Raw genomic sequence first — 27,653 nt, forward strand, 5'->3', positions numbered from 1 at the left:
ATGGTCCATCAACAGGCTTCACCAGGCTGTCAGGCAGTGACCTTGTGACCCCGATGTTCATCTGATGAATCTCCTGGCAGAAAAGGCCTCATGTAGATGACACGCCTTTAGCCTGTCGCCAATAGGTGGCGCTGCGACGAAATCAGGAAGTGACCTACGGGGACCTTCGGGGCGGGGCCATGATCACATGTACCAAGTATGATGAAGATCTGACCACGTGGAGCCAAGTTATTCACGTCTACAGTTACGCTCAGCGTGCAAGGCCCGGACAAATGAAAATGGGCAAAATTTGGGGGCGTGCCACGCCCACATCGTATGGAATATCCCAAAATCCTTCGCAATTTAACGTCGGCCATCCGTCTAGTGTCCGTTGATGCAACAACGGACTCATTTGGTCAAACCCCCTAGGAGGAGTTCGTCGAGATACGACCCCAACTTCTGGCACGAAAAAGGCCGCCGCCATCCAAAATGGCCGACTTCCTGTTCGTTTTCCAATATGGGTTCTTGAGACTTTTTGGTCCGTCCTGTCACGATAGACGTCTCCACCAAGTTTCGTGACGATAGGTGAAACTGGTGGCGGGGGCCAATTTTTTCAAAAATTAAAGGTGGCGCTAGAGAGTCAATTTTGGAACATTGTTTTCGGGACCCCCACCAGATCGAAATTTTCGCCAGACCTGACGCGCTTGCAAAATTTGGTGAGTTTTCGGGCATGTTAAGGCCCTCAAAATGGCCGTCCTTTCGTCAGAATAAAAAACGGAACGATTACAATAGGGCTTTCGCACTGGTCAGTGCTCGAGCCCTAATAAGTACTCTGATACCATTCAGTATATTAGGAATGTGCAAATAAAGCACAAATATGTCATGTCCTGCCTTGGACTGGTTGCTACTGGATTACCCAGTATGCCTTGCGGGCACTTTGTAAAGTTACTTTGTTTCACATACTGAATCTCTCAACGCTAACTTCCTATTTCCTCCAAAAAGCGCTAATGTACGCCAGCATCTTTGGGAACGTCTCAGCCATCATCCAGCGGTTGTACTCCGGAACGGCCCGCTACCACACCCAGATGCTTCGAGTTCGAGAATTCATCCGCTTCCACCAGATTCCCAACCCTCTCAGGCAGAGGCTGGAGGAGTATTTCCAACACGCTTGGTCCTACACCAACGGCATCGACATGAACGCTGTGAGTATTTCGGTGATCCACATGTCTTACCGTGTGTACACCAAGTCTCTGCATCAAATTGAGTGAGTGTTCCGCATGAATACGCACGCAAAAAGGCGAGAGGAGTATTTTGAGCCTGCGTTGTACATTAATAGGATGATTGGAAGACTTTGTCTCAGCATGCATGGTCCGACAACATCAGAGAAAATAGGAATGATGTGAGTATTATAAATAGCACACACACACTCCCATCTCATGCAAACAAAGATTGGCAGGAGGGGCGGGCGATATTGGAAATTCTGGTATTGATCCGATACCGAGTAAACACTGTGCAGGCGATAACGTCGATATCATTTGACATTTTCGCTCTGCAAACTAGGGGTGATGGGCGATACTACAAATGTAAGAGAGTAAAATACACGGCGATTTGTGATTTGAATGTGATTAGAATCAGAAGAACACACAAACAATGACGGTAGTCATACAAATGTTAGCAATAAACTAGCAATAGCAATAAACAATACAGTCGATCCCCACATATTTGTGATTTAACATTTACGAGCAATAAAAATATTGTCCAATAATTAGTCCATACTAGAGGTAGCAGAGATGCGGATGCTGAGGTTCACATTGGGAGTGACCAGGATGGATAGGATCAGGTACATCAAGTACATCAGAGGGACATGTTATACATGTTATAGGCCTTGGAGATAAAGTCAGAGAGGCCAGACTGAGATGGTTTGGAGGCAAGATAGTAAATATATTGGTAGAAGAATGCTACGTTTAGAGCTTCCAGGTAGGAGGTTTATGGATGTAGTGAAGGAGGACATGAGGGTATTGGTGTGAGAGACACAGGTGCAGAAGACAGGGTTGGATGCCGAAAGAGAAAGAAGAAGAAGTCCATTCATTGGAGGACCTGAGTTCGATTCCCCCCTCGGGCATCTCTGTGTGGAGTTTGCATGTTCTCCCTGTGAAACCGGTACTCCGGTTTCCTCCCACATTCCAAAAAATATGCTAGGTTAATTAACGACTCCAAATTGTCCATAGGTATGAATGTGAGTGTGAATGGTTGTTTGTCTATATGTGCCCTGTGATTGGCTGGCGGCCAGTCCAGGGTGTTCCCAGTTGGGGTAGGCTCCTTTATTCTCATAATATTTTGACTTCATCGTAATATTATAACTTTTTACCCATAGTTTCTCTCTTTATTCCATTATTACTGTGTTGTTTTTTTAGTTTTCGTGTTAAATTATATTTTCAATTATATTTCATATGCACTAAGGGGTAATAAGAAATGGCCTACAGGTCAAAAAATACTGGTCTGAGAATGCAAATAACAACCAGTGGGGATATACTGTATATTAAAAATATATCCTGATGTAACAATAACCAACCCCCCCCCCATGACTCCCTTTTATTACATGAAATTGTTTTATTTTTTATAAAGCCAATTCTGCAAAATAACTAAACAAAAACAATACCAAACACAATAATGATCCAATTCTGATACTTGGTGTCAATATTGTGGATATATGGATCGATCCACCCACCCCCAGTTGGCAATGCTTACATGTGGAAATGAAACATGATCGAATAATTCTGTGGAGTTGAACACGTAAGCACACCTGTCAATGCACACAACGAAATGCTGGTACACTCACTCATAAACGGGCGAACTCTGTCTGAACTCTGTTTGGTCCGTGTCCTCCGCTCGCGACCACTGGCAAGATTGCTTTGACGTGGCTGTGACACTGGACACACACACACTCACACACATGACGCATATACGCACACACACAACGCATATACACACACAACTCCAATCATAAACATGTCACCTCGCTCGGTTCTGCTGACATGAGTGTGCTCCACTCGATGGTGTTTTTCCAAGACATGTCATCATAATCCAACCGCTTGCCTGTTGTCATTCCAGGAACCATTTACTGGTGCTCAGCTACAAGCTTTCAGACCAGTTATGGTGAAGGAGATGTGGTCATTGTCTGTAAACAATCAATCAGGATTCAGAACAAACAAGGATGTGACTCACTGGATATCATTTCACAAAAAAAAAATATATATTTTTTTTAATGGTGAAAATCTGCAGTAATTTTACAAGCATAAAGTCAAAATATTAAGAGAAAAAAGTTGGAATCAAGCAAGAAAATGTCGTAATTTTACATAAATAAAGTTGTAATATCGTGAGGACAAACAATGTTATTTTAGTAGCATAAAGTTGGAATATTAGAGGAAAAAAGTGTGAATATTATGAGCAAACAAAACAACAAATACTGTTATTTTTGGAAAATTGAGTTGCGTAAAAAGTTCTGAAAATGAAGTCAAACTATTATGGAAATAAAGAAGATAATTATGAGAAGTAAATAGTCGGTAATAAAAAAAATAAATAATAAAAATTGCTTTCATTTTACAAGAATAAAGTCAAAATATTAAGAGAAAAAAGTTGGAATCTAACAAGAAAATGTCGTAATTTTACATAAATAAAGTTGTAATATCATGAGGAAAAACAATGTTATTTTAGTCGTATAAAGTTGGAATTTTAGAGAAAAAAGTCTGAATATTATGCGCAAACAAAACAATGAATACTGTCATTTTGGAAAATTGAGTTGCGTAAAAAGTTCTGAAAATGAAGTCAAACTATTATGGAAATAAAGAAGATAATTATGAGAGGTAAATAGTCGGAAATAAAAAAATAAATAGCAGTAAAAATTGCTTTCATTTTACAAGAATAAAATCAAAATATTAAGAGAAAAAGTTGGAATCTAACAAGAAAATGTCGTAATTTTACATAAATAAAGTTATAATATCGTGAGGAAAAACAATGTTATTTTAGTAGTATGAAGTTGGAATTTTAGAGAAAAAAGTCGGAATATTATGCGCAAACAAAACAACGAATACTGTCATTTTGGAAAATTGAGTTGCGTAAAAAGTTCTGAAAATGAAGTCAAACTATTATGGAAATAAAGAAGATAATTATGAGAAGTAAATAGTCGGAAATAAAAAATAAATAGTAAAAATTGCTTTCATTTTACAAGAATAAAGTCAAAATATTAAGAGAAAAAAGTTGGAATCTAACAAGAAAATGTCATAATTTTACATAAATAAAGTTGTAATATCATGAGGAAAAACAATGTTATTTTAGTAGCATAAAGTTGGAATATTAGAGAAAAAAGTCGGAATATTATAAACAAACAAAACAACAAATACTATTTTTGGAAAATTGAGTTGCATAAAAAGTTCTGAAAATGAAGTCAAACTATTATGGAAGTAAAGAAGATAATTATGAGAAGTAAATAGTCGGAAATAAAAATAAATAAATAGTAAAAATTGCTTTCATTTTACAAGCATAAAGTCAAAATATTATGAGAAAAAAGTTGGAATCTAACAAGAAAATGTTGTAATTTTACATAAATAAAGTTGTAATATAGTGAGGAAAAACAATTATTATTTTAGCAGCATAAAGTTGGAATATTAGAGAAAAAAAGTCTGAATATTACAGCCCTAATGAGAATAAGTGCCATAGAAATGCTTATTTTTATGTTGGTTGCATTTGGCTGGTGAATTAATCACAAAAGTGTTAATTTATTTTCAAATAAGGATGCCTCATGTAACACACATGTAGCATCACATATCTTTGACATTAATTAGTAGTATTTTAAGAAAAATACTGTGATAAAGTACATCCATATTCCTTGAAGCACAAATACACGTATGCCCTTGAATAGTCCATCAGCGTCTAACAATATGCACTTAGTCACATAAAAACATCACTCAAGTGTCTAATTTAGCCCTCATAGGACATAATATTTCATTATTGATATTTAATTTCATTTTGGTATCATAAGTGATGAGGTTGAAAGGGATCCATATTGAGTTCTATATGGGTTCAGTTCATCATGGCGTGTCAAGCAGGTGAATTAGGGAATGTTTACTGTAATGGTTTTTATTCTGATGAGGAATATAGGGAGGGGGAGGGGTGCAATCAGAGTGGATATTAGTGCATTCACAATTCAGCAATCATGGCCCCGCAAATTAGCTGATTTTTTGTAGAAAAAAATTACGGGTTACTACGGGTCAGTGGGCATCTGATAATGATCTGATAATGATCGGAATGGGTGGGATGCATGAAGAGGGAATGATTACGATGACTACAATACTGGTGTCAGAAAATATCCAAAACATCGAGTTCAGCAAACACAGTGACCCGACTAACTGTGATATAAAGTAAGTCTATTGGGGATCACAATAGATGGAAACCTCATATTACAAATATACAACATAAGGTGGCCAGAAATATTTCAATATTGAACATAGCAAAAATCAGAAATCACTCCACACTCTTTATTGCTCTCTGGTTCTACCATATCTTACTTATTGTGTGGAAATATGGGCTAATAACTTCAAAAGTAATCTTTACTCGCTAAATGTACTGCAAAAAAGGTCAGTCAGGATAATTCATAATGCCGCCTACAGAGAACATACTAACTCCTTATTTCTAAAATCACAAATACTTCAACTTGCTGATATAGTTCATCTTCAAACAGCTAAGATAATGCATAAGGCTAAAAACAACCAGTTCGCAAAAAATGTCATCCAATACTTCTCTACAAGAGAGGAGAAATATGATCTCAGGGAAGAAGTACATTTGAAACACTTATATGCTAGGACTACGTTAAAAAGCCATAGCATTTCAGTATGTGGAATCAAACTATGGAATGGATTGAGTAAGGAACTCAAACAATGCACAACGATGAGACAATTCAAGAAACAATACAAGCAGTTGATGTTTGCTAAATACAAGGATGAAGAGTCTTCAACCAGTCATCATGTGCTATATATATATATCACCATATTGACAGTTACTATGGTACCCATTATGTCATTGTATGGTCATACAATGTTATTTTAGTAGCATAAAGTTGGAATATTAGAGAAAAAAGTTTGAATATTATGAGCAAACAAAACAACAAATACTGTATAAAGAAGATAATTATGAGAAATAAATAGTCAAAAATAAAAAAAATAAATGGCAGTAAAAATTACTTTCATTTTACAAGGATAAAGTCAAAATATTAACAGAAAAAAGTTGGAATCTAGCAAGAAAATGTCGTAATTTTACATAAATAAAGTTGTAATATTGTGAGAAAAACAATGTTATTTTTGTTGCATAAAGTTAGAATATTAGAGAAAAAAGTCTGAATATTATGAGCAAACAAAACAATGAATACTGTAATTTTTGGAAAAATTAGTTGCGTAAAAAGTTGAGAATGAAGTCATTATTGTAATAATAATAATAATAATTATTATTATTATTATTATTATTATTATTATTATTATTATTATTATGGAAATAACATCCTAATTATGAGAAGTAAATAGTCGGAAATGTAAAAAAAAAGAACAGCCGTAAAAACGCTTTCATTTTACGAGAATAATATCACCTCATACTTCGGTACGTGACAAAAAAAATTAATTAAAAAATGAAAAACTATAGAAAATTTAAAAAAATTAAAATTAATAAAATAAAGTGAAATCGAATAAAACAAAAATAATAAAAAATAAAAAAATATAAAAAAAATAAAACTTAAATTATATTAGGAAAGCAGGAAGTGAACAAATGTAACAGTTACTGATTGTCAAAGTACCAGATGGAAGGGTAGGATTTAATAAGCTTTGCTTCTTCCTACTCCTTTTGGACATGTGGAACTGTGAACTGATTATGTGATGCATTCAATTGTAATCTGATGCATGTTCAAATGAAATTAAACTATCACCATTACCAAGTATAAATCACATCTGTAGACCTACGACAAGAGAGAAACATGATGACAAGGCCGCCCTATGAAGGTTGAAATGAATAAAGCATCTTGAGCGAGATGAAAGTGAGAATAACGGCGAAGGAGGGATGCAAGGTGGGTGTTGGATGTACTCTTGTGTTCTGTTCAGTCAGTCACATCGTTATGAGAGGTCCATTGTTGTCGCCTAAAAGGGTCGCTGCTTCCTCTGCTTGTAGCAAACTCATTAAAATTGCACCTATTCTTCACATTAATAACACTCTACGGACCTGCACGCTTTCCTCCCGCCTCGTTTTTAAGTGAACCTCAAGAAATAAACACACATGCATTGTTTAAAGGCTCCCAAACTGCTGATGCATGTCCTTTGAGTGGAACATTGAATAACTTTAACGACACACACCAACCCCCATGGCAGGACATAACACACGAAACAATAGTGTAACACTGGCTTTGTTTTTCCACTTGGTGGATATCATCAATTTCTGCAATCATCGGAGTCTAGTAGCTCTGACAGGAGTTAGGTCATGATGTAAAAGACGGGAATCTCTGGCTGCTTCACCCGCATGAACCTCGAACCATTTGCGTTTGAAGGAAAATGATAGTGGCGATACCACACACCGAGTGGAACAAGTACTATACAATCACGTCAATCAAGTCGCCCATCGCTAATTTGAATGTTGTGGTTTTCCTTGAATATCAGTCAAAAGTTCGGTGTGACGCACAAGCACCAGACTTAATTGTCGGAAAACAACAGACATTTATTGCAGGTTTGAATTATGTCACCACAGGCACAAGCTAATAAAAACGTTGGCTACTTTTGCAGAACTTAAAACTCAACTCTGAAACCTAAATAGTTTTATATACAGTATAAACATGAGCATGAGCCTTATTTATGTCTTCAATGGCTTATTTACTCTTTTGTCTACTATATAAGGTATTATAAGGTTACTATAGGGGTGTTATTTTATGTCTAGAAGGCTCTAATAATGTTAAAAACCCTAACTTAGAAGGTTGAAAACAGGTTTTCAATGCTCGAACTACGAAAATATCCATCCATTCATTCATTTTCTACCGCTTGTCCTGACAATGGTAGCGGGGGTGCTGGAGCCTATCCCAGCTGTCTTCGGGCGAGAGGCGGGGTACACCCTAGACTGGTGGCCAGCCAATCACAGGGCACATATAGACAAACAACCATTCACACTCACATTCATACCTATGGACAATTTGGAGTCGCTAATTAACCTAGCATGTTTTTGGAATGTGGGAGGAAACCGGAGTACCCAGAGAAAACCCACGCATGCACATGCAAACTCCACACAGAGATGGCCAAGGGTGGAATCGAACCGGGGTCGCCTAGCTGTGTGGCCAACACACTAACCACTCAACACCGTGCAACCTTGGCTAAATATATATGGCTAAATTTGTGTCAAAGTGAAAGTTATGCTTGAAATATATGTAATGTTTTTTTAGTCGGGAACTGACATTTACCTGAAACTTACCTATGTTCTACTGCTGATTACCAGACTTCCTTCTCTCCGGCCACTCCGTCCAGATCCTCCCAGCAGATCCTGAGGTGTTCCCAGGCCAGTTGGGAGACATAGGCTGTGTTCGAAACCGCATACTAACTACTACATACTTCCATGCCCATACTATCCACACTACATACTGCATACCCAATCTATCAGACAGTATGCAAAGCGTTTACACTACAGAGTACTACAGATAACCCACAATGCATTGCGTTCCTACCCGAGCTGAAATCGACAGGCTGAAGATGATTTCACTTTAGTTCTAAACTGTTTAAATACATCACTTTATTGAGTTTTTTTTTAAAAATCAGACGAGAAAGTGGCCATTTATTTGTCCAAATACCAAACGTTAACAATTTCGTTCGCACAAATTTGGCAAAATTTAAGCTATTTCCGGTTATTTTCACAAAATAAAACTTTTCTCATACAAAAAAAACGTAGTGACAAATCACTGCTTTTACTTTGAAAACAAGAAGCGAACCAACTCGCAATATATCCTGCTTGACACCGCCGATTGGTCCATCCTTCTGCTCAGTGTTCAGCCAACGTTTTTTTCGCAGTGACATCACGTCGCATTGCATCCTGGGTAATTTAAGTGTGAGTAGTAAGCTGATGATACATACTCTACATTTCTGGAGAATGCAGTATGCATCCGGGAACTTCTCACATACTCAAAAATCGTATACTGCAAGTGTAGGTACACTGCATACTCAAAGAGTTAGTATGAGTAGCAGTGTTGGGCATGTTACTTAAAAAAAGCAATTAGTTGTAATTACTAGTTACTTCTCAAAAACCTTGTAACGATTATGTCATTGTATGGTCATATCACCTCGTACTTCGACACGTGACAAAAATTAAATAAAAAAAATAAAATTAAATAATTATATTAGGAAAGCAGGAAGTGAACAAATACAACAGTTACTGATTGTAAAAGTACCAGATGGAGGGGTAGGATTTAATAAGCTTTGCTTCTTCCTACTCCTTTTGGACATGTGGAACTGTGAACTGATTATGTGATGCATTCAATTGTAATCTGATGCATGTTCAAATGAAATTAAACCATTACCATTACCAAAAATGTAACTGAGTTACTCCACTACAAAAGTAACTAGTTACCAGTAAAAGTAACTATTGCCCCCCCCCCCAACAGCAAAGATGCCATTACAGAGGTCAGTCGTTTTTTGTTTTTTTGGGGGGGTTTGAGTTGCTCACACAAGACCTGGACAAAGTTTTTTTTCGGGGACATAATGTACATTTGACCTTTGACATCAACGAGGTCAAAGTAGTGTCTGTACTTCCATTTGGCAAACGCTGTTTGGACGTGCTCTAAACACCCGCCCACCCAAGTTCTCTGATTGGCTGAAGACGCAATTTTACTGAACCTTAGCCAATCCTTGTTGTTTATGTGCTCTAAACACCCACCCACCCAGTTTTTTGATTGGCCGAAGATGCAATTTTACTAAAACCTGAGCCAATGCTCATTGCTTATGTGGTTATTCCACCCCTCCCTTGTCACTCTGCAACACTCTGACACTCTCACTGCGCTGCAGATTAGTTATGAAGTCTGTGATATATTTTTAGGAGGCTTCAGTAACGTGCAGTAACAAGGTGTCGAAAATGGTAACGACGTTATGCTGACAGTAAAAGTAATTAGTTAGATTGCCCGTTACTGAAAAAGTAACTGCGTTATTATGAGTAGTAGGTAAGTATGCGGTTTCGAACACACAATAGTCTCTCCAACGTGTCCTGGGTCTTCCCTGAGGTCTTCTACCGGTTGGACGCCCCTGAACACCTCCTCAGGGAGACGTCCTAACTACGAAAATATTTATTTAGAAATTTATTTAGAAATCGACTCTGCAGAAATTCACTGATTATGGTCGGTTGTGGAACCAAGTAACCAGGATAAAGGAGGGTTTACTGTATAATGACATTACTGGACTGTAAGTCGCATCAGTCATAAAAAGGTATAAAGGTATTTCCAAGATAGACATAATTAAACAACAAAGTCAGCATTTGTCAATCCACACATGTAACATAAGTATAGTTGCACATTACTTACATAGTCTCCAACAATAACAATAACAAAAATCGTCCGGCATGTGTGCTGAACTGTGTCACTAGCTCAACTCGGGTAATCCACTAGTCACATGACAACCACTCCAAAGTGCTTCCTCATCACTTGGAGTCAAAACATAGGACGCTACATAGGACGCATTTGAGGACATTTTGTAGGAGAGTGAGTGTTTACTATTGACATGTACTGTCAGCTTTACTGATACTGCTAATAGCATGTATCCATACTGATGTAACCTTCCTCTATCGATTCAACTACTGTATTTCTAACACCTCTTAACCTTCCTTCCTTCCTTCCCTTTGTCGCTTCCTTCCTTCCTTCCTTCCTTCCCTTTGTCGCTTCCTTCTTTCCCTTTGTCGCTTCCTTCCTTCCTTTCTTCCCTTTGTCGCTTCCTTCCTTCCTTCCTTCCCTTTGTCGCTTCCTTTCTTCCCTTTGTCCCTTCCTTCCTTCCTTCTTTCCTTCCTTCCTTCCTTCCCTTTGTCGGTTCCTTGGTTCCTTCCTTCCCTTTGTCGCTTCCTTCCTTCCTTCCCTTTGTCACTTCCTTCCTTCCTTCCTTCCCTTTGTCGCTTCCTTCCTTCCTTCCCTTTGTCGCTTCCTTCCTTCATTTTGTCGCTTCCTTTCTTCCCTTTGTCCCTTCCTTCCTTCTTTCCTTCCTTCCTTCCCTTTGTCGCTTCCTTCCTTCCTTCCTTCCTTCTCTTTGTCGCTTCCTTCCTTCCTTCCCTTTGTCCCTTCCTTCCTCCCTCCCTCCCTCCCTTCCCTCCTTCCTTCCTTCCTTCCTTCCCTCCCATTGTCGCTTCCTCCTTACACCCCTCCCTTTCATGGAAATCATCTCATCCTTCACTTACCTGAATCTGTCCTCCCCTGTCATCTCTCTTTGCTGCATCTTGTCCTATTTTGCCATCCCCCCCCCCGACCTATCCCCAGGTGTTAAAAGGTTTTCCAGAGTGTCTCCAGGCGGACATCTGTCTCCATCTGAACCGGACTTTGCTTCAGAACTGTAAGGCTTTTAAAGGCTCCACCAAGGGCTGCCTCAGGGCGTTGGCCATGAAGTTCAAGACCACCCACGCACCTCCGGGCGACACGCTAGTCCACGCCGGGGACGTCCTCACCGCACTCTACTTCATATCCAGAGGATCCATCGAGATACTGAGAGGAGATGTTGTGGTTGCCATATTAGGTAAATCTTGTATTAGGTAAAACTTGTGTTGGTGTTAAAAATCTTTCAACCCCCGCTAAAAGGTACAGTAGATCCTTGCTATTTAAAGGTGTTACACTCTGAAGTAATTGAGATGCACCTCGTACCAGGATGTAAAACTATCAAGAGAAGTAGTTAGCTTCCAATTTATTTATTCTAAACTTGTTACAAACGGAGTGGGGAAGAAGGACAAAGTAAGAAGCCAACAATGTACCACTTCCACACAGAATGGGAGAACTTTTTTCACACTATCATGTCGGACAGGCCATGGCTAACTCCAATCTAATGTCTCATTAGCCACGTAAACATGGACCCAAATATTCCAATTCCATTCGGGTTATTTGCTCAAACAGAAAGAATGTAACCTTTGTATACACCTCATTCCAAAAGAAAAGTGCCAATCCGAATGAATATATAATCGGATTCACAGGGGTGGAATATTCCTTTCCCCAATCCGATTGAGGTATCTTGTACCCGCTCAATCGGAAAAGTGCGTTCTTCTTTGTGGTGTTTTTCTTCTTCTGTTGTTTATTGGCGGTTGGCAAGCAGCTTTCGTGTGCATTAGCGCCATCTGTGGAACAGAATCTAAACCCTTCTATACGCCATTCACAAGTCCAGTTTTACGTATTAAAAAAAAAAAAAAAATATATATATATATATATATATATATATATATATATATAAAACATGTGCCGAGATTAATTATAAAATATTAGCAAGATTGAACTTTACCTTTTCCTGTTCCCGGGTGCGTTCTTTCAGCGAATGCTGAGATATGATGTAACACACAGATCGAGACATTCTTCGATTTTTTAAAAATGGAGGCGAGCAATCGGCACTGGACTGCTAAGGAAAGTTTGTTTTGGATTCAAACTAAATTTCAAGACTGGACGAAGGAAAAACTGTCAATACGGAGTTATTCCAACAAGTGAAAGAAAAACTGGAGGAAGTCGGTATCACGTGATGTTGGTGTTTACACTTTGACTATTCTGGTTGATTATAGCGGCGCATGTAGAATCGCGATTGGAATATTCCTTTCCATGTATACCATTGCTTTCGGAAAGGTCATTCGGAAAGATTCCTTTCGGAAAGAGAAAAACTCCTCATGTAAACGTGGCTAGTGACCAGAATAAGACATATGACTTATCTTGCCAATGTTTATTGACTAATAATACGCCATAGCGATCCATGAAACAGCAATCAATTAAGGAATGAGTGAAGGACCGAGGGACAACTGTATCTGTAAATGTTTTCTGCTTACCATTACCAGGAAAGAACGACATCTTTGGCGAGCCAATCAACCTGTATGCTCGACCGGGTAAATCCAATGCGGACGTGAGGGCTCTAACCTACTGCGACCTGCACAAGATATTTCGGGAAGACGTTCTGGAGGTGTTGGATATGTATCCTGAATTTGCAGACCACTTCTGGAACAACCTGGAAATTACCTTCAATCTCCGTGATGTGAGTTTTGTTAGCTAAACAGGAAAATAAACATCAGAGGTTAAGAGTTGAATTTAACTCTGAATGTTCTTATTTTCTAATAATCGGAATATTTACCAAATGTTGACTACCCCGTTTCAGACCAACATGATCCCAGGCTCTCCCAGCAGTGATGAGTCCAAATGTGGGGGCTTCAACAAATTACGCAGACGCAAATTATCATTCCGGCGACGTACAGAGAAGGGTACTTCAGAATTTGTTGTAGCCAACAACACAGTTTTTAAAATATCAGTTCTTTATCTGAATATGTTCCCTGAGCAGATGATGCAGATGCCGGTGAAATCAAAAAGACCCACAAGTCAGTGAATAGAAGAAGAGAGAGGGAAGCGATCCACAACCAAAAACGTCAGGAGGCACCTAAGAGGCAGTATCGGAGTTCAGTGTCGTCGCACTCCAGTGGTGATGAGGTATGTATCGCAACGTCGACTTAGCGTAACATTAACAGCACAGTGGACTACAACTTGGTGGTCAAAGACAGGTTCCACTAGTGGTGGGTAAAACTGTTCATTTCAGTGAACCGGTTCATTCTGTAAAAAGATCCGTTCATTTCAGTCAATTGGTTGTTAGCCTGTGATCTCCCCGTGCATAAACCTGGTCAGCCGTGTCGAGTCAGTCCGTTCACTCATGTTCATGTTTGTTCCGACTCAACAGCGCAACAATACGTGATAACGTACCTTGAAATCTGAAGTATTATATCAGCCCTCCGGATCCAAGCGTCTCAGCTGCACTCCTTGTAATATAAAATTATAGTAGGACTAACAAAAAATATGAAGTTTTTAATTGTTATTAAAAGGTGCATTAAAAACAATAATAAAAAGTACAAAATGTCAGACAGTGCAAACGCATATTAAACATACAAAAAATATTAAAATAAACAATATAAATGTAAAAAGCACAAACCATATAGCCCTAAATATCAAGTATAGATATTATATTATATTCAATTTTAAATGTTTTCTATTAAATAAATAATAAATACATTTTATATTAAATATTAAATGTGCTTTGTGCAATAGAAAAAGAAAATACTCAACTTCAGTGCAAACAAATATGAATTAAAATATAAAGAAAATAACAATAATAAAAAGTACAAAATGTCAGACAGTGCAAATGCATATTAAACATACAAAAAATATTAAAATAAACAATATAAATGTAAAAAGCCCAAACCATATAGCCCTAAATATTAAGTATAGATATTATATTAGATACAATTTTTAAAGTTTTATATTAAATAAATAAAATACATTTTATATTAAATATTAAATGTGCTTTGTGCAATAGAAAAAGAAAATACTCAGTGCACACAAATATGAATTAAAATATAAAGAAAATAACAATAATAAGTACAAAATGTCAGACAGTGCAAATACGTATTAAACATACAAAAAATATTAAAATAAACAAAATAAATGTAAAAAGCCCAAACTATATAGCCCTAAATATCAAGTATAGATATTATATTGAATTTTAAATGTTTTATATTAAATAAATAATAAAGGCATTTTATATTAAATATGAAATGTGCTTTGTGCAATAGAAAAAGAAAATAACTTCAGTGCTAACAAATATGAACTAAAATATAAAAAAAATATTTAGATAAATGTGCATTGAAAAACAAATAGGAGATATAATTAGTCCCGCCCTGCAAAAGGAACTCCAGCCAATCAAAAAAAAGCATTTGCAACTGAACGGACTGAACGGGTATTTTAGGGTTGGTGACCTTGTTCATTCCCTTCACAAAAAAGAAGTAGTTCTTTTGACCCATTCGTTCATGACCGACACACCACTAGGTTCCACTGCATAATATACACACTTACTGCAATTATCTGCTCTTAGGGAGAGGAATCCGTAGTAACTGGCCTTACTCCTTCATCTGCAATGTTGGGGAACCCTCATGGGCAAGGAACACCCAAAACCTTATCTGAGACCACGGACATGGATGGAGAACACAAGACCGGCAACACCTGCAATGCATTGTCAGGTAACAGTTCTTAGAAAACATTTTTCTAACATTCCACTGATCCTTGATTACTAAAATGGCTTTCTCGAAGTCACTGGTCTGCAACTTGCTAATTCCTGCAAATACATACTTCAAAAATTCCTGTATTTTTATGTCCTACTTCTCCAGGTGCACTCTCAGGTGTGTCCAATATCTTCAGTTTCTGGGGGGAAAGTCGAGGGGGCGGTCAGTACCAGGAGGTTCCCAGCTGCAGCCTAGCCTCTCCTCCACCCCTCAGCACACCTTTGCACAGCTTGAGCCGCCAGCAACGCAACCAGCTGGACACACGCCTGGACCTGTTGCAGAAACAACTTAATAGGTATACACAGCTGTGGATGTGTTACTTCAGTTTGGGGATGTGTGGGACGGTTTGGGTCGGACCCGGGATGCAGTGACAGGGGCACGGGTCTTTTAATAACTGCTCACACAAAGCGGCAAAACCCATAAAAGTCAAAGAATAGATTTTAATAGAAAAGTGCAAAGCACCACGGTATGTAAAACTAAGTAGAGTGGAACCGACCCAGTCGACAAACGACGACCCATCGCAGTCGACCAACCTATCAAGTCTTCGTCCATCATGATTTTATGATTACTACAAAGTGCCTTCTTAGGTCAACGTAGTCATTCATGGTCAACCGCATTGGTCGACATAGAATTTGAGATCCATAGATAGCATTTCTATGAAAAATTGGTATGTTTAGTAATATTTCGATCATCCATGCAAGAAAGAAAAGAACTGCCACTTACCTCCAAAACTTTGGCACCTTCTGATCAAAGGTCCTTCCTCTGTAGACTTTCAACCTCTTTTCGTCAACTTGGCAAAATTTTGCACAAATCGGGAAAAATTTAACAAACCACCGTAAAAAAAAAAATCCTCTATTTTTAATCGTCCGTTCTCCTTATGTCATAATGCTAGCAATGCCGGGTTTCGGTTAAGTCAAAAACGCTTATGTCAACGTGAGTCAGCCAAACTAGGGATCGACCAATATGGATTACGGCAGATACCGATTTTTTTCCCATCACCCTTAGCCAATGCCCGATTTTGCTTGGACCGATATTGCTTTTGCTCCCTCAGTTTACATGAAAAAATAAGATAAGATACGATAAGCCTTTATTTGTCCCTCAAATTGTCAACAATACCTAATACTGAACATCCCATCTATACAGATTGGAGAGTCGCATGTCAGCAGATATTGGAGCGATCATGCAGCTGCTGCAAAGACAGATGGCCCTGGTCCCACCTGCCTATAGTGCTGTATCATCACCACCTCAGGTAGAAACACACACAGTACACACGTGTACACATGATGCACAAGTATAATAGGCCTAAATCTGGAAGAAGTCATTGGCTCAAGACTAAGACATGCCCAAGTGAGTCACGCTCTCCGTTAAAATGTTGTCAAATAATAGGTTGTCCCCTTTACAGGCCTCCCCGTCCACTGGTCCAGATCCTGGAGAGAAACTAGTTCCGCTTGGTACACCACTGGAGACAAACACCCTGGCCTCCCTATCACAGGTAAAACACACATTCTACATGTTTGCTGCTATTGATTGTTTAATTTGGTGTTGTTGTATTAGGTAATATAGTAGTGCAGGCAATTACCCTGGCGTTGACTGGACACCAGTCCAGCGTGAAGCCTGTATTTCACCCTAAATCTCTCTGGTTCTACCAAATCTTACTTATTGTGTGGAAATATGAGCTAATAACTATAAAGCAATCTTCACTCGCTAAATGTACTGCAAAAAAGGTCAGTAAGGATAATTCATAATGCCGCCTACAGAGAACATACTAACTCCTTTCTAAAACTCATTTCTAAAATCACAAATACTTCAAATTGCTCATATAGTTCATCTTCAAACAGCTAAAATAATGCATATAAAATAAAAATAAAAATAAAAATAAAAATAAAAATAAAAATAAAAATAAAAATAAAAATAAAAATAAAAATAAAAATAAAAATAAAAATAAAAATAAAAATAAAAATAACGATGAGACAATTCAAGAAACAATACAAGCAGTTGATGTTTGCTAAATACAAGGATGAAGAGTCTTCAACCAGTCATGATGTGCTATACATATCACTATATTGACAGTTACTATGGTACCCATTATGTCATTGTATGGTCATATCACCTTGTACTTCCGTATGTGACGAAAAATTAAAATTAAAATTAAAATTAAAATTAAAATTAAAATTAAAATTAAAATTAAAATTAAAATTAAAATTAAAATTAAAATTAAAATTAAAATTAAAATTAAAATTAAAATTAAAATTAAAATTATATTGGGAAAGCAGGAAGTGAACAAATGTAACAGTTACTGATTGTAAAAGTACTTCTTCCTACTCCTTTTGGACACGTGGAACTGTGAACTGATTATGTGATGCATTCAATTGTAATCTGATGCATGTTCAAATGAAATAAAACCATTACCATTACCATAAATCAGTCCATGACCCAAACATGAGAGGTGGTAGAATATGAATGAGTGAACGAATGCATCCATTCGGTCTTACTGACCTTTTGCTCTCTTTACCCGCAGATCTTGGATTCTCAGGATTTTGAAGAATTTCCAGCCAAGTCACTTGAATCTCTAGAGTCACAGGACTCACCTTTGATAAACACCAACCAGAACCAGATCTCTTCCTCTGGACTGGACAGTTTAGGACAACATTTGGAGCTTGACCTTGGACTAGGAACTGGGGGTTCAGCCTTTTCAGGACCAGCAGTAGGTTTAGATTTAGATAATAGTCTAGGATTGGGTTCACATTCTGGAACGGGCCCAAGCTTTACAACCGGGTTGGGATTCAGTTCAAGGTTGTGTACCGGGACTATGGTTGAGCAAACAGATGGAGCAAGGCTATCTTCCCAGGAGTCTGCGACCCAAAGGAGGCTGTCTCTTCAGGAGTCACAAACACCTCTGGACTCACGGACACCACAGAGACATAGTTCTGACCCAGGAGGGAGCTAAGGAAGCAGTGATGAACAAAAAACGGGAAGGATCTATGGCCGGAGGGAATGAAGGAGATGTTGTATCCTACTGGAGCCTCTATCACCAACGACTCTCACTCCGTCCTTGTTCCCTTAATCGCAAGGATCGATCGGTAAACCTTTGGGTAAAGTAGGTTTTCATGCCTGTCATTTTCCCCTTTTCCGTGATTCTTCCCTTTTTTAGAGCTTTCAGAACTCTCCAACAGTAAAACCTTTAATCAACAACCCAAACGGAGCAAAGAGGAGCTCGGACATTCAACTCAAACGGAGCTTGAGGGTGACATCATTACACTCTCAAATGACTGCAATCCTATCGGAGTATCTCTACCTTAGGAGTATCCCTTTACTGCTGAATCCAGTCTTTGGATGACTTATTGACGACAGGCAAAGAAAGACAAAAGCAGCAGACAGAATACTAATGAAATGAAACAAGTAGCCATCATGTCTTGCACTGAAAACAATTATTCTACTCTGTGTCAGTGGCGCTTCCGAAAACTCACTAAACGGTTGGTAAAAATGTAGTGTTAGCTGGCCTAACAGGAAACCCGCTGTCCCCTTTCTGTCATCGGTTCCTAGCCCCTTGATGTCCCCGCGCCAAGAGGTGGAGATGATGCCCCGAAACCCCTGCGCTTCCCCAAGAGCACACTTGATGTGCACTTCAGGGGCGGGAACTGGAGGGTTAAAAAAAAAGCCATGCATTTTCTTGACGAACATATCAGCTGCCCTACCAGAACAATTGTGGACACCGACACACAAGCCTAGGCGGCGTCACAGGACACCTGGCGAAACGAAATGTGTAAACAAACATGGGATCCCAGTTTTTTTTTTAACTCGGTAGGCTTTGAGTTTGTTGAGTTTATTGTCGAATTTGCTACCTCAGATTTCACTGGTCCATTGTTTTTGTTTTTCACCTTAGCACCCAGAATGCTTTATCTTGTACATAGCAGTCATCATATACGTAAATATACACGTTTACGACAAGAAGAATGCGCCATTAATCTATATACAGTACTTATATGCACTGGCAAGAAGACGTGAGTGAGTGCGCTTTAATTTGATTAGCATTATGTTATTTTATGTGTGTGTTTGTATTCTCGTTGTTGGTTTTTAGTTTGCAGAGCATGGCTCGGTACGTCTGCTTTGCCGCCTGTGGTCACTGGAGAAATAAGTTTTCTGGTTTTAGAGGCAGTTTTTGTGTGTGTGTGTGTGTGTGTGTGTGTGTGTGTAGATCAAGACAGCACATGTAAAATCCCTTTAACGGGAAGTTCCAATCAGAGGCTACCCAAGACTTTTCACGACAACTCTATAATGTCCCAGAATTAGTGTTTTACCACACATGCATGGTTTTGTTGCCTTAACCATGCTAACATATGCTGGTAGGCCGATGCTTGGATACACAGGGTGAACGCAAAGCCGCTAATTTGGAACGCAAATGTGGAAGTTTAAATTAGCTTAAATTCAGCACTGACTGATGTAATGTAATGGTACACCAAGATCAGTTCAGTTGAGTACTTACCTTGGTTTAAAGGTCAAGGTTCAGTTCATTTCATTTCAGTACATTCGGGGAACAAAACCGCAGCTTTGTTGACACAAAAATCGAAAAAAATTAAATACTGCTACAAGTACAGTTTTTAAAAATTTAAAAAATTCAGTGTCAGTGCTGCCGTCATAAAAACATACCAAAATACATTAAATTAAATTTTAAAAAATTGTTACAGCATTCAAAAAGTGGTATAGTGCAACTAAATAATATATCTAAATAATTACTTATTTTTTTTCATCCACACCCTTCCACAATTTTCCTCCAATGGTTTGTCTTCCCAAAAATGTTGTGCATGAAGTAATGAGCCTGGAGTGCAATAGTCCTTTAAAGTAATTTGTAGCAGCCCAAACACTTCCTTCCATTCGCGTTTTAGCACTTTATATTTTAATCAGTGCAAATGTTTTTTAAAGACTCAGGAATGTGTCCTTTGGTTCATTTTTCTTTGTCTTACCAACTCAACCGATTCATGAAAATAAGAGTCAACAAACTGGTGTAATTCCCCTTTAAGTTGCTACTTGCTGGTCGAAGCTGTTATTTATTAATTTGGTTGTTTTATTGTTGTTTCTCAGTGGATTATTGAATTGCTTTTGTTTTCAATGTGTAATCACGTTTCTGTTTTGATGTTTGTATGATTCATCTAGCTCAGGGGTGTCCAAATTACAGCCTGAAAATTTTTTTTTGAATGAGCTCACTGTATAAAAAAGCACTCTGAGAGCGCAGACATCCGCCAAGCGCCATAGTCCCCCCCCATACTGAGATTTACACCATAAATATTAGTCCTGCATTTATTTATATTACTTGACCATGAAAATATACCATGGAGGGGCTTAAATGGCTTAAAAAATGCTAGCATGCTAACATCTAGCATGATAGTGGCAAGTGTTTGTATAAGTGCCTACCTACGAAAATGCTAAAAGTTAGTATAATTATGTTAGCATGCTAACATTACCATGGTAACACCTAGCATGATAGTGGTAAGTGTCTGCTCAAATTTATTGTTATGTAAATCACAAAAAAAAATTCTAGTACGCCCATGTTAGCATGGTGTCTACCTATGGAAATTGCTAAAAAGTCTACTATGCTAATGCCAACTTATTAAAAATGTTAACATGTTAATGTTACAATGTTATAAGTGTCTACTCATGGAAATGTCAAAAAATGCTACCATGCTAATTTTAACATGCTAACACCTAGCATGATAGTGGTAAGTGTTTATATATGCGTCTACCCATGAAAATAGCAAAAAAATGCAATCATGCTAGAGATGCTAACATTAGCATGCTAACATCTACCATAATAGTGCAATGTACCAGGAAGGCTAAATGTCCCGAACAAGTGCTCTGACCAGGTCCAGGTTTTTTTTCGTAGTTTTGTGGAGTTATATGTACAAATCAAAAATTTTGCACTTTTAAAGAATCCTTTAAAAACAATATTCCTGTTCTTCCATATCCCAATTCTGAAAATTCCTGAAAATGTAATCCAAATTCAAATATTTCAAATTCAAATACATTCAAATATTTGGACACCCCCGACATAGCTGATGCTCATGCAACAATCTCAAAGTCAATATTTATAGATTATGTTTTTGATGAGAAGCATTATTAATGTGGAGATCAACTTGAACTGCTGAAAATGATACTTTATTCTAATCACGTCTTCATTCGTGTCAGTTCATGTCATGCTTTCTACAAATGCACTTTAGTAGAGAACCAAAGCAAGCGCTGAAACTCAACTATTTATATATTTTCATCTCATGTGTAATTCAAAATTTTGGAAGAAATTAGAAATTTAAGATGAAGTCTTGACCAGTGGCGTAGTTTGGGTTGCTAATCTGACATCAAAATTTTAAGGTTTAGCCCAATAGCAATGTTTTCCTAGCTTTTTTTATATTCACTCGTGTAAGAAGTATTGTACAAACCGTGAAATTGTAATATTATAATTTATGATTGTTAAACGGATTTAAAATGGGCATTAATACCGAAAGATAAGCTGTTGGAAATAAGCTAGCTTACCTGATACACAGCCATTTTGGGGAAGCCATTTACTGAGATTAATGTCACATTTCAACCACAAAACTGGTTTGTAGCTTATTTTAGATTAATTAATTAAATAAACAAATGTAACATTTGTCTGCCTATAAAAGCATTAGAATTGTTAAATGGCTAATGGCAAAATTACGCTTTTGGGAATTAGCTAGCTTACCTGACATGCGGCCATTTTGGGGAAGTCATTTCCAGTGACAACATGACAACCCCAAAAACTATTTTGTCGTTTGTTTTAGATTAATTTATTGAAGAATCTAGTAATACAAATTTCATTGAGACATTTGTCAACCTATAGGATCATTAGAATGATTCAATTACTTAAAAATGAACTTTAATGACACAAAATTTGCTTTTGGAAATTAGCCAGCTTACCCGACATGCGGCCATTTTGGGGAGGTCATTTCCAGTGACAACATACAAACATGCAAATTTCATTGAAACATTTGTCGACCTAAAACAGCATTAGAATGATTTGATTTCTTAAAAATTAACTTTAATGGCACAAAATTAGCTTTAGGAAATTAGCTAGTTTACCCGACATGCGGCCATTTTGGGGAAGTGATTTCCAGCGACAACATGACAACCCTTAAAACTGGTTTGTAGTTTGTTTTAGATTAATTTATTGAAGAATTGTAGTAATACAAATTTTATTGAAACATTTGTCGACCTAAAAAAAGCATTAGAATGATTCAATTACTTTAAATGAACTTTAAAGGCGCAAAATGAGCTTTTGGAAATTAGCTAGCTTACCCGACATGCGTCCATTTTGGGCAAGTCATTTCCAGTGACAACATGACAACCCCTAAAACTGGTTTGTAGTTTGTTTTAGATGAATTTATTGAATAATTCTAGTAATACAAATTTCATTGAACCATTTGTCAACACATAAGAGCATTAGAATGATTCAATTGCTTTAAAATTAAGTTTAATGGCACACAATTAGCTTTTGAAAATTAGCCAGCTTACCCGACATGCTGCCATTTTGGGGAAGTCATTTCCAGTGACAACATGACAACCCCAAAAACTGTTTTGTCGATTGTTTTAGATGAATTTATTGAAGAATTGTAGTAATATAAATTTAATTTGAACATTTGTTGACCTAAAAAAGCATTAGAATGATTCAATTACTTTAAAATTAACTTTAAAAGCAAAAATGAGCTTTTGGAAAATAGCTAGCTTACCCGACATGCGGCCATTTTGGGGAAGTCATTTCCTGGAATAATTACATAACTGTCACGGGACAACTGCTAATAACGTAGTTTGTTTTATATGAATTAATTCAATAAATGTAGTACTGTAATACAAATTAAAATTGTAACATTTAGCACCCTATTTAAATTGCTGTAAAATGACCTTCCATGGCAAAAAATAAGCTTTTGGAAGTGAGCTAGCTTACCTTACACGGCCATTTTGGGGAAAGCATAGCCTGGATGGTCACATGACATCCACTCCAAAATGTCTCCTAGACATCACTTCGGGATTTAATGAGATTAAGTTAAACCCAAAACATATTTTAGCACATTTAACGTGTTTTCTTGAGTTAAATGTGTGCCTTAATTCATGTCAACCACAGACTACGCCATCAGTCTTGATGATTTCTACACCGAGGTGAAAATATATTTAATCAGTACGTCTGTAAAATGATTACAAAGGTCAAATCGGTTCTAGGAAGAAGTGCTTGTTGCGTTTGATTCATTTTCTCATCAGCAGCTTGTGTGGAAAAGTGAGCATTCTAACAAGACAACGTGACACTAACCAAAAGTAGTTCCTCTTATTATGTATATGATGCCTTCCCCCCATATAATACTGAGAATCATTTATTTATAAGTATGTGTTGTGCGTCTGACAGGTCCCATCATTAAACAGCCAGTACAGCTAATGTTTTTATTTTTATTTTTTTTTACAAGTTAGTGCGGTTGTTCTTCAACGTTGGGCTCTCCTTGCCATGTCATGTACTGTAGCGAGTGTTTATTTGTGTACAACACGTCACCTAGTGGCCTGAACTGTAAACTTCACATTCAGAACTATGACCTCAAATCTAGAATGTGGTTGTTCTCTTCTTCTATAAGACCTTGTATGTGTAGGTAGACCTCCTTTGTGTACAAGTCAATGCTAGAGAATTCAGTTATGTAATGCATACTGCATACTATACCACTAGAGGGCACCCTAATTGGGACCGGGGACTATAATTAAGCCTGGATTATGCTTCTGTACTCAGTACTAGGAATGGGCAATACTGCAAATTTGGCTTTTAATCCAATCCAAATAACAAATAACAATAATAGAATTAATAGCCATTTTTCTACTGCCAGCAATTTAAGACAATTTTGAACGGATTTTGAAGGCACACAAAATATTGTGTTCTATGGCTACATAAACATGGAATCTACCAAAAGAAAGAATATATTCCCATCTTTCATCAGAAATTTTTTTTGTTTCTACCCTTTTCCGTTCTTTAGTAATCAGCAGTAGAACATAGGTAAGTTTCAGGAAAATATGAGTTCCCGACTAAAAAAGGAATGACACATTTTGGGGGGATTTTGTGACCGCTCAAATATCTAAACATAAAAAACAAATGGTTGTATTTAGGGATGTCTGATAATTATCGGTACCGATACGTATCCGTATCGGCATAAAATGCAATATTTCCGATATTGGTATCCAATTTTTTCCTGATTATGATAACCCATATTTTAAAAAATGCTGTATACAACACATATATGTTCATTCCACTACAGGAGATATGTCATGTTACACATTTCGGTATCGGCTGATATCGGTATCGGAAATTGAGAGTTGGATAATACCGGCATATCGTTTTTTGGTAAGAAATAAAACAATATCGAACATCCCTAGTTGGGTTATATGAAAAAAATATATACGTTTTAGGGATGTCTGATAATTATCGGTACCGGTACTTATCCGTATCGGCATAAAATGCAATATTGGTTGATAATGGTATCGGAATTTTTCCCCGATTATGAAAACAGATTTAAAAAATGCTGTATACAACACATATATGTTCATTCCACTATAGGAGATATGTTATGTTACACATATCGGTATCGGCTGATATCGATATCGGAAATTGAGAGTTGGATAATATCGGCATATCGTTTTTTGGCAAAAAAAAACCCCAATATCGGACATCCCTAGTTGGATTATATGAAAAAAATATATACATTTTTGACACTCTAAAAACAGACCAACATTATAGCATCACTCACTCACGGTGCAACCAAAAATAAACAGGTAACTTTGTAAGACATGAAACACAAAATGTTTATGCACTTGGGTATCGTATACACATGGCAATACATGCAAAAAACACTGCTATGTTATTGAAATGTATAACCCGCAAGGCATGCTTGGTAACTTCGGGTTTCCAGCATGTCTTGCGGGTTATAAATGAGCATCAAATGGTATTGTTTTGCATGTATATCAGTGTGTAAGCGTCAATACCCATATAATCCGTGTGGTAGCGTTAGCTAGTACCGATTCAATACTGATACTACCCTCGATACTATCAATATTTGGATCAATCCACCCACAGCTAGCATAAACCAGGCTTAATTATTGCAGGATTTGAGGAGATTTATATAGACAAACACAAAGGATACAAATACACACGCTTTAAACGCTCGCACTCTTCCAGACACTCCCTTGCTAGTTCTTCCATACTTTTTTTCAGCTTTCTATAGGAGTTCCAAGTATTTGTAGATATTTTAAGCACTTGGGGTTTACACAATACTGGCTCTACTCCATCACTGTTTTGTGTGTACATACCAACTTGTACTACTTGTAAAGGTATCGAACTTTGGCACTCGTATAGCCAGCACTATGCAGAAACTGAAACATTTCTTTGGCATGCTTTGAAATGCAGAATACTATAGAGGAAAAATATACTACGTGAATTAAAGTTTGCCCTTCATTTCTTATGAGAAAAGTTGCCCTATTGAGGAAAATAAAATGGCGGACGAGGACGTGAGGGATGACGAAGCTAGACTTTTAATATTGTGCACATTTTTACTTGCATGCTGCACTGAAAATCCTGCAGAAGTGAAACGACTTGATGTGCAAAACAGCCGACTTTTGCTGTATGCTTGCAAACTGTGTGTAGAGTGGAACATGGAAATCTTCCCACTTATGGGGGAGTCATATTTATATATACATATTTACATCACACCTCCGGAGCATGGAAGAAAGGGGATACGGACTAGCTGCAAACATAGTGATATTAGATGAGACGATGTTATTGTTTATTTGGATGCAAAGCACCGTAATGCACTCATGTTCAACTCTACCCCAAATACTGTACTTTGGCAGCCATTTTAGCTATTACAAAACAAGGGGATGTGTCTCAAATGGTCAGTATACTTCAATAACAACAATGTGTACTTACAGTAGTTCCTGGGTGTCCAAAAGCTTCTTTTTCTTCTGTTTATTAATTTTTCAATCACTATTTTTCAAATTACGGCATTATTGTGTCCCGGTAATCGATTTATTTACAATTCCAAGTATTTAAACGCTTGTCCACAACAGGTGTGGTTGCTCACGCTCAGGAAAAACACTGCCCCCTAGCATCGTGGTGGAGAATTGCAAGTCACGTGCTTTCTATTGGTACCTGATTACATGTAGTGCTTTTCACAGTACTTAAGTGCGAAGTGCACCAGTTGAGACACAAGCCCTGCTTTTTACACACAGCTGAGGGATTCAAACCTTAAAAATGTGATTTGTGTATTCCCGTGCATTTGCAGTGTAATATTTAAATTATAAACAAAAAAAACATGTTTGGAAAATGTATACTAATGTATATTTAATTGTAGTCCCTAGAATACAGAAGCAATTCCAATGAAGAACTCCCTAATGAGGAAATGCAAAGATCATTATTCTTAATTCATATCATATTTTTTTGAAAGACTTGTGCGGGTGGGTGGGGGGGGGTGATGGTGCAGCTCCAGGTTCTGATTGTGTGATAGCATTATCAATGGTTGAACTTTATACAATTTCAGAAAAATATTTATTTCAATAAACATCTTTGAAAACAAAGACTGGTATGATCCTTGATAATTGCTCATAGTTGATAATATATATTCATATATGTGTATATATATATGAAAAATCGATTAAAGTGATATATGCACAACATCCGGGCACTGACAGGCCGCTGAGTGCATGATGCTGTACTTTTGAGTGTGAACGCACTTATGCACTCGGAAGATAAGTGCGGAAGTGCGCTAGTTTAGATATGCAGTAATTACTGTCCTTATTGGCCTCTCCTGAGCTTTTCCATTTTTACCACAAGGTGTCGCTATAATTCTACATGTCATATGAGACGTGGACGAAAGCTTCATTTTTTTTTCTCCCCTCGATTTCTTTAGTTTAAGCTTCTTAGAGGAAATCGTGTGAAAAGAAAACAACAGATTAAACGTTAGAGGAGATGGTTCAACAAATTCTTACTTCTTCACCACGATGACATTTCCCTGAGCCAAGCGGGCGTCTAAGGGCGTCTTCCAGAGCTTTAACCGGATCCTAACCTCCCTCCCTGCGGCGATTGGTCCGGCCCTGCGTACCGTACAAGGAGTCAAACTTTCCCATTGAAAGCACCATGTGTCTGTCAAAAGTCAAATCGTAGACGACAACGCGTCTGCTCAACTTTTGGGGGCCGTGATTCGCCAAAAGCCATGTCAGTCATAGTAAAGGCTTAATCCGATTGGATAAGTTAAACGTCAGTCAAAAATGAAGCCTGTGATTGGCTGTAACTCTCCGCAAGGGGGCGCAGGTTCTTACGCCGCCAGGGTAGT

At 37.6% G+C, this 27,653-nt stretch overlaps 1 protein-coding gene across 3 annotated transcripts in view; it reads left to right on the plus strand.

Moving 5' to 3' along the window:
• kcnh2b (potassium voltage-gated channel, subfamily H (eag-related), member 2b) overlaps positions 1-21,286 on the plus strand; it is a 365,920-nt gene extending 344,634 nt beyond the window's left edge. For 2 of the 3 annotated variants that reach the window (XM_058059603.2, XM_058059605.2), the window contains 11 exons: positions 982-1,181; positions 1,316-1,378; positions 11,495-11,747; positions 13,036-13,229; positions 13,350-13,452; positions 13,530-13,675; positions 15,108-15,252; positions 15,400-15,589; positions 16,438-16,543; positions 16,697-16,786; positions 17,813-21,286. In XM_058059603.2, the coding sequence (XP_057915586.2) occupies positions 982-1,181; positions 1,316-1,378; positions 11,495-11,747; positions 13,036-13,229; positions 13,350-13,452; positions 13,530-13,675; positions 15,108-15,252; positions 15,400-15,589; positions 16,438-16,543; positions 16,697-16,786; positions 17,813-18,241 (1,919 nt within the window). In that variant the 3' untranslated portion in view covers positions 18,242-21,286. The remainder of the gene's footprint in view (positions 1-981; positions 1,182-1,315; positions 1,379-11,494; positions 11,748-13,035; positions 13,230-13,349; positions 13,453-13,529; positions 13,676-15,107; positions 15,253-15,399; positions 15,590-16,437; positions 16,544-16,696; positions 16,787-17,812) is intronic. The other variant, XM_058059604.2, reaches the window with a different exon arrangement.
• The last annotated feature ends 6,367 nt before the right edge of the window (positions 21,287-27,653 follow it).

Source organism: Doryrhamphus excisus, linkage group LG5 (assembly GCF_037039965.1).
Source record: "Doryrhamphus excisus strain RoL-2023G ecotype Guam linkage group LG5, RoL_Dexc_Guam_v1.1, whole genome shotgun sequence".
Taxonomy (NCBI): domain Eukaryota; kingdom Metazoa; phylum Chordata; class Actinopteri; order Syngnathiformes; family Syngnathidae; genus Doryrhamphus; species Doryrhamphus excisus.